General features: G+C 41.3%; 1 protein-coding gene across 1 annotated transcript; it reads left to right on the top strand.

The window, feature by feature from the left end:
- Window positions 1-4,225: 4,225 nt before the first annotated feature.
- Window positions 4,226-5,243, top strand: LOC116757020 (ras association domain-containing protein 6-like). The gene is made up of 2 exons (XM_032638286.1): window positions 4,226-4,790; window positions 4,893-5,243. The coding sequence occupies exons 1-2, from the start codon at window positions 4,226-4,228 to the stop codon at window positions 5,228-5,230; spliced, it is 903 nt and encodes a 300-aa protein (XP_032494177.1). The 3' UTR covers window positions 5,231-5,243.
- Window positions 5,244-8,211: the final 2,968 nt, after the last annotated feature.

Here is an 8,211-nt window from a genome sequence, read left to right as displayed (position 1 = left end):
GCAGAGAAATGGTGTGGCTACAATTGTTTGTCTGCCCAAGGCTGATCCACAGAATTTGAGCTGTTCTTCCCTCCTCTACACTCACCCCACACTCATTCCAAAACTCAGAACCCAGGGAGCCAAATCCCACCACGCCTGAAAGAAATTGAGTCCCAGGATGTTTGCCAGCATAAAGCCTTGGTCCGAGTGTTGTCCTTCTGCAAGCCTAATTCTTAATAAATATCCCTTTAACACTTGTAATTTGTAAAATATTGGACTAGACTTGAGGCTTGAGGAATAGGCAAACATCTATGTGTGTGTGTGTGTGTGTGTGTCTTTAGTTCCTTGACCACTGCTGGCTCACAAACTTAATTAAACTTTAAAAAACCTATTTTTTAGAAGTAAAACATATATTGTCTGATTTGAATCATTTAAGAGATGTTTGCAAGATGCAATTTGAAAGATCAAAAAGGCAGATTAAAAAGATTCCACCTGAAAAAGAAAAATCATACTCTTCTTAAAAGAATTCCAAAGTACATTAGCCCCTCCCTAGTTAAAGCACAGCCAGGGATTTCAAAGATTCAGATGCACTGTGGGCCAAACCATGGTCACCTAGTGGACTGTCTCTACAGAGTGATTGTCTCCTGTTGTCTCATGGCCACAAATCTCATCTCCCAACTCCGGTATTTTAAAGGCGGTTCCAAGGGGCACCATCCTTTAAAAAGCAGTGGGTCTAATGGCCAAGTATTGAGGTCAGCCCTCTGGAATGACACTCTGTGTCACCACGGGAGCTTGCTTAATCTCACAGTATCTCAGTTTTCCAATGGATAAAGTGACTATTATAATAACCACTTTATTCTCTCAGGGACACTGTAAAGACAGTTTTAAATTCTCATAGCAAGACTTATTATGCCAAATAAGGCATATTCTGATTTCAGTCATATCTTTTTTTTTAAAGTTTTTTAATTTTTATTTATTTATTTATTATTTATTTTTGGCTGCATTGGGTCTTCGTTGCTGTGCACGGGCTTTCTCTAGTTGCAGCGAGCAGGGGCTACTCTTTTTTTTTTTTTTTTTTTTTTTTGCGGTACGCGGGCCTCTTACTGTTGTGGCCTCTCCCGTTGCGGAGCACAGGCTCCGGACGCGCAGGCTCATCGGCCGTAGCTCACGGGCCCAGCCGCTCCGCGACATGTGGGATCCTCCCGGACCAGGGCACGAACCCGTGTCCCCTGCATCGGCAGGTGGACTCTCAACCACTGCGCCACCAGGGAAGCCCTAACTAGGTACTTTTAAAGACACCATTTTATTTAATCCTCACAACCCTTGTAGTTAAAGTCAGTATCATTATTACCCATTTTTTACATGCGAGGGATCTGAGATTCGAAGTTATCAAGAGACTTTCCCAAGACCATACAACTAATCATGGTGTAAACAGAATGCAAACCCAGGTCTGTCTTTAGGATTCAAATTATAGTGTTATTTCCACTAGGTCAGGATTATTGTTTCCAATAAAATTATAATTTATTAAGCACTTCTATAAAAGTTCCAAAAGATAAAAATTACTGGGTTATCATGATATTTATGATTGAAAATAATAAAATCAGTAGTATATTAGGTATATGTGGCTAAGTCCATATAGTCAGTAATTACAAAGTACCAAAAAAAAGCTGATTAAGCTCATCAAATAAATCAATTCAGTCAGGCAAATTAGACACTTTTATTAAGAAAGTCAGTCAAATTGTTTATGCTTTTTATCGAATTTTTTATTTCCCTGTGAGATACACCAATGGGTAGAATATACTCACAAACAGGGTACGATCTTTTCTGTTCTCAAAGGCAGTCATATAATGGGGTGGCATGGGGTCAGGGGAAGGTCTGGAGACTATTTTTAGCATTTCAAAGAGTCTAACAGATATCAAATATGTCTACTAGGTTAGGTAGAACAGGCTAACTAAATAATCACATTCCTAAGATTTTGACCAAAATTACTTCAGCTCTATGCAATAATACTCATGATCTCATCTTGATCAGAAAGACTGATTGGGAGTTGCGTGTGTCTTTGGTTAATAAAAAAGTGTCAAAAAACATGATGATTACTTAATGTCATAAAGGTATATGTGCCAAGATGTTTATGCTTATTACAGTACTACAGTTATGGTATCAAAAGGGGTGGGAGCTGGAAACCAGATGCTCAACCATAAAGGAATAACTAAGTAAACTATAGCTTATTCATACAACAGAATACTATGTAACTATAAACAGGCCAGGCCAGGCATCACTTCAAGAAATGTTATAGAATAAAATAAGCTGGTCACAGAACAGCACTTATTACATGGATACTACATGACTTATGCTCTCACCTAGGTTAAGAAGATATGGATAGAGATATGTATTACATGGATAGCAATATGCATATTCTCTATGTACTCAACACGTTAATAGAAAGGTGCAAAATTGCTTTAATAGAAAAGGAAGTGGAGAGAAGTAACCTGAACTGGTAACAGCAGTAATTTCCAGGAAGGGGAAGAAAACAGCGACAGATAAACAGGGTCTTTCGCTTTCTACTCTCAAACTTTATATGCCTTGAATTTGGATGATGAGTGTCAATTGCGTTGTAATTTTTTTAATTCATTAATAAACGCAAGGGGGTCCTTTTGTTTGGTAAACCTTTCCAAACAAGGACTCCACATGGAAACAAAAAAGAAAATGAGTCCATGGTAGTGAAAACTAGATGACCCGCTAGTGCAGAAATACCCTTCCAGTGCACACACATAACACACACACACACTCTACCAGGGAGAGATCAGCAGTGAAGCATTTATAAAGAAAGCTCTGTTTCCCATTGCCAGAAATCTCACTGTCGTGCAATGACTCTTCTCTGCAACCTTGAAAATACTGCAAGCTGGTAGCTAAGCATAGTAAACAAGTGGGAGGACCAGCACAAAGACACTTCAGGATCGCTGGCACCTTCCTGAGACTTGTCCTGCTCCCAACTGGACACAGGTGTGCCTGAGAGGGAAGCCGCCATGTAAGCCCACCCTGTGAGAGGCAGGACGAGCCTCTCCATTCCCCCTAAAGTAAACATGCACCGGACCTGCTCCATCAACCGTGGCAACGAGGGACTTGCCATCTGCCCAGCTCCAGCTCTGGTACAACAGCTCAGCCCATAATAAGAGACTTGGTGTGTGCCAGGAGTACGCCTAAAACTCTGCTAAACATTGAGACTCTCTAAAAGATAAGAAACGGACTTCACAAGGCCTTGGAAATATGCACTTCTTAGGATATTCCAGTGTGACTATTTCAGAGTGAGTTCCAAGTAGGTCTTAACTGCACTGAGATTGATCAGGAGAAAAGAGGGGGTGCTTATCAGGACCTCTTCTTACACTTGTTTCACATTCAATCCAAATCTTTTACTTTAAGTTTCTTAGTTTGCCTCAGACTGGCCTAACCACCACGTACTTTTGTGCTCTCTCGGCCCAGACTTTGCCAGGAACTAAACAAGTATGAGTCTCTGCCAACGCCAAGGTATTCGGTGGAAGGGGCAGACACCATCAGATAAAGGCCATGGAGGGTGTGGGGAGAAACGAACTGAGTAAGGAGGAAAGAAGAGAACTTGCAGCACAACTTCTGGACAGTTTTGCTGAGAGCCACCCCTCCCTGCTTGTGCATAGGATGCTATGGGATGGGAGACGGTCTCTTCCCCCTCTCTGGTAAGGCTGCGGTAATGAGGCCAGAGACGTGGTTTTTACAGGGAGCAGGTAAGCCTATGTGGCAATTAAAGAGCCAGACTTGCCAAGGTCAGTGCAAGCAGGTGTGGTCCGAGCCAAAGGAGACACCAGTCAAGCGGGGCTCTTCCAAGGGACGGGAGGAAAACCGAAACAAAACGCTGCAAGAAAGAAAGAATGAAGGAGGGTGGAGCATATTAAAAGGTATAAACCCAAAGACTTATCAGGTCCTTATTTGTACTGTCAGTGGTACCTCTTCAGCATCTTCACCTTCAATACCATGAAAGAGCCTCTTAAAAGATCTGAACGAGGCGCAGAGGGAGCCCTGCCCGGGCAGGAGCATGTGCGGCCCTCCTCCCGCGCTTGTCTCCGACCCCAGCTCCACCTCCGGGACAGGTGAGCAAGCACTGACTCTCCAACGATGATCAGAGTTTGGAACTGAGCAGGGGAACACGCTCTCCGGAGCAGGTTCAGTTCAACAGATAAGGGGAGCCTCAGATGATCTCAGAAAGGGGGAGAAAATGACTATGACGGCTCACCCCTCCTCTTCTTGGATCTACATCAATGAGAGGACATGCGTTACCAGGAAACAGCTTCATTCTTTATTGAAGACCTGTAACATCTTTTATAGGAACCAGAAAAATCTGCATATCTTATATGGACAGACTGACGATGGTAAACTAATGGTTGAAGTAACGCTGGACATTTTCTGGGGAGTAAAGCAGCCTATACAACTGAAAACACAAGATGAGAAGCAAATCCCTTCTTTCATTGTGCTGAAGTCACCAGATGTCTTTTCCAAAAGGGGAACGACACGCTGGGGAGAATTTCATGATCTTTACTGTATTAGTGATTTGGACAGGACTCAGATTCCAGTGTCTGGAGCAACAGATTCCCAGGAAGATTATTTATCTTATCACAGTAGCACTCTGAAGCTTCATGCAGATGAAGAACCTGAATCCCCATTGCTCTATAGAACCAAGAGTGAAGCAACCCTGGTGAGAAAAAGGATGAAGCCTCCGATGATGGACAGAAAGGACAGACAGAAGCATAGGGCCTCTATGAACGGACACTTTTATAACCATGAAACATCAATTTTCACTCCAGCCATTGGATCAGAAACTAAGGTCAGAATAAACAGTGATATGAGAACTGAAGAAGTAATAAAGCAAATTCTCCAAAAATTTAAGATTGAAAATAGTGCCCGGGATTTTGCACTTTACATTATTTTTGCAACAGGAGAGCAGAGACGGCTAAAGAAAACAGACATTCCGCTACTGCATAGACTCCTACAGGCACCATCCAAAAAGAATGCTCGCATTTTCCTCATGGATAAAGATGCAGAAGAAATTAGCAGTGATGTGGCTCAGTATATTAACTTTCATTTTTCTCTCCCGGAATCCATCCCTCAAAGATTAGATGAAGAAGAGAAAAGAGAGATTCAAAGAACAATAACAAAATTCAGTACAGAAAAGGCTATCATACCGAAATGTCTTCGAAGTAAACAGGAAATAGAAAATTTATGATTAAAAAGTTCCCAACAAAAAAGTAGCAAGTACATGCAAGCACAGAGTTCTACTAGATGCAAAAAAAATTCAAATAAATTATTCAAGTGAGATGTTAACATCACTACCGTGGTAGTTTTAAGATATATGTATGAAGTCTTTGATACGCCTCCTCTCAAGATATGGGCTGGACTTAGTAACTCACTTCTAAGGAACAGAGGAAAGCAGAAGTGCCAGGGTGTGGCTTTGGAGACTAGGTCATAAAAGGCACTGCGGTGTCCTCCTTGCTTGTTCTCTTGGATCGCTGGCTCTGGGGGGAGCCAGCTGCCACATCCAGAGTAGCCCTAGGGAAAGGCCTTTATAACAGGAACTGAGACCTTCCTCCAAAAGCCCAAAAGCCAACAAGGAAATGAGGCACCCTGTCCACAGCCCACAGCCGTGGGAGTGTGCCATCAGCCAGCCCCCATCAAGCCTTCAATGACTGCAACCCTGCAAAGAGCTTGACTACAACCTCATGAGAGACCTGAGCCAAAAATCCCAGCTAAACCGCTCCTGGATTCCTGATCCTCGGAAAATGTGTGAGGTACGAAATGTTTGTTGTAGTATGCTGCTACATTTTAGGATAATTTGTTACATCACAATAGATAACTGATATAATTTCGGAGACAAAAATCTGTTCACTTCAGAGTCATCTTTACATAATACATGAATATAAACTTTTGTCACAAAACCGTTCATCCTTGTTTTAGGTAGTCCAAATATTTCACTACCAGTTACATATTAGTTCAAATTCAGTTCTAGATAATGTTATACTTATTAATGGTAGAGGACCTGTCACATTCATCTTTGTATACTTTGTTGTACTTAATATGGTGTCCTGTGTATTGGATGTGCTCAATAAAAATCAATTGAATAAAAAATAAAATGATTTGAACAGAAAAAAAACAAAGGCACACTCTTAGCAGCCTTTTTTTTTTCTTTTGAAAGCCCTTAATTGACAGCGTATACACCAGGCTGTCCACTGAAAGCTGGTGGTTTGCCAGACAGACAACGGGGCTCAGTGGAGCCCACGGCAGCCTGCCAGGCTCTCCGAGAGGGTCCATCCATGATGGCTCCTTCTTCTCTGTCCCCAAGACCCCAGAGCCCTCAGTCTCAGGGTGTTTCACCCGCCGTGGCCTCCAGCAGGATGTCCTCCTCTTAAATATCCATTCCTGTTTCCACCTGTCACCTCCCTGAAGTCTCAGACTTGATCACCCTCCTCACCAAACCCAAAGCCATCCGGCCCCAGGACCCATTCTCACTCACCCGAGCTCTCCACTAGCACTTCTCAGCAGCTGACTTTCACTGGACAGCCTCAGCCCTGACAGTCTGAAAAGCTGCACTACACACCCAGTATCTTCCCCCAAAATGTTGATGATCCTGAGCTAGAAGGCATGGGTTTACTTCTTTCGCTCACTCATTGCTGTTTACTATCTTACTCTTGCACTGGAGGGCAAACTTCCTGTCGCCAGAGAGCTTGTCTTAGATGCCTCCACATCCTTGTCCCTGGAGAGGTGCTGCCCAAAACTACAACCTCAAAACACAACGCTTGAATAGTTGCTTTTCTTAATTGGGAGTTACTGTGATATTTGATTTCAAAGACTGTAGAAAGAAAAGAATAGAATGTATCTTATGAATAATTTTTATATTAATTACTTATTGAAATGATATTTTCAATCTATAGTGTTAAAAAATACTTAAATTAATTTTACCTGTTTATTTTTTGTTTAATGTGACAACTAGAAAACTTTAAATTACCTAGGCAGCTTACATTCTATTTCTGTTGAGCACCACTGACCTTGACTTATGCCTGGCACATTTTAGGTGGCCAATACTTATTAAATCCATCCATACATATATACATATAAAAGTACTGTGGCTCCTTGGACCCACCATTTAAACTGTCTAAGCCTCTTTTCACTTTTACTCTTTGACATGACAATAAAAATAGTTATCCCACAGGACTTCCAATGAAGACTAAATGAAATTAATGTTGCCCAAAGTTTAAAATACTACCTGAAGATATGTTATTTGTATTTAAAGAATGAGAATGCTTGAAGAATGAGAAATGAAGTGTAATTGGATAATCCCCTAATTATTTAGACAGCCCTATTATCAGAACATGTAAACACTGAGAACAACTACTGTGAAAGGGATAGGATTAATACTCTGAAACCACATTCATTATCAATCTTACAATCAGAAATCAGACTTCAGCAGAAAATCAAGGGTTTGCCAAAATTATGGCAGAAAATAGATTTCTTTGACAGCTTAGGGAAAACATAGATACCTAATTATTTTGCATTCCAGATTTCAGCTTGCGTAGGGTGTTTCCCCTTTGGGTAATTAACTGTTCTGTTTGGTAAAGTACATTTTATAAGTCAAGTAGAAAATGGCTTCAAACTGAAAAGTAAGATGGGATAATGAATGAAAAAAAGTCAGGTTAACTCAGGAAGAGACAAATCACAGCCATTGTGACCTGGGCAGCCCTGAATGTCTATCAGTAACAACCGTATTCTCAACTCTCACTAATATGATTGAAATACACAATTTGGGGGGAAAAGCAGAACCAAAATATCCCGGATTTTCTTCTTTATCACAGAACAGGTGATTCAAATATAAGTGCTTAAGGTGGATGAAAATTCACCTAATTTGCAATCCAGTGAGTATCATATAAATTTAAGGGAAAGGTGGCTATTGACCGAATTTCAGGCTCCACATTTAAGCAAATGAAATCCACTTTTAAGAATTGACATACTCAGCTTCTTCAAAAGATACCTGTGAATAGGAAGTGTGTGTTTTGTTGTAGAGATAGAAGTCTTTGTTCTTTTTTTCTCTCTCCGTTACTACATGTTTGTAATTCTCCACTGGAGGTGGTGGGAGAGTCTGCTCCTCAGGGGACATCTGGCTATGGCTGGAGACATTTTTGTCACATCGTGGGAGGGGTTACCAGCATCTAGTGG

This window comes from Phocoena sinus, chromosome 7, assembly GCF_008692025.1.
Source record: "Phocoena sinus isolate mPhoSin1 chromosome 7, mPhoSin1.pri, whole genome shotgun sequence".
Classification (NCBI taxonomy): Eukaryota; Metazoa; Chordata; class Mammalia; order Artiodactyla; family Phocoenidae; genus Phocoena; species Phocoena sinus.
Note: the sequence above shows the minus strand (reverse complement) of the source record. Positions and strands in the feature narration are given on the sequence as shown.

What these genes read in the sequence shown, in the direction of transcription:
- LOC116757020 (XM_032638286.1), top strand. Translation starts at nt 4,226, where the DNA reads ATGACTATGACGGCTCACCCCTCCTCTTCTTGGATCTACATCAATGAG. An exon ending in CGGACACTTTTATAACCATG is followed by an intron (nt 4,791 to 4,892) that starts AAACATCAATTT and finishes TCCAAAAATTTA; the next exon opens with AGATTGAAAATAGTGCCCGG.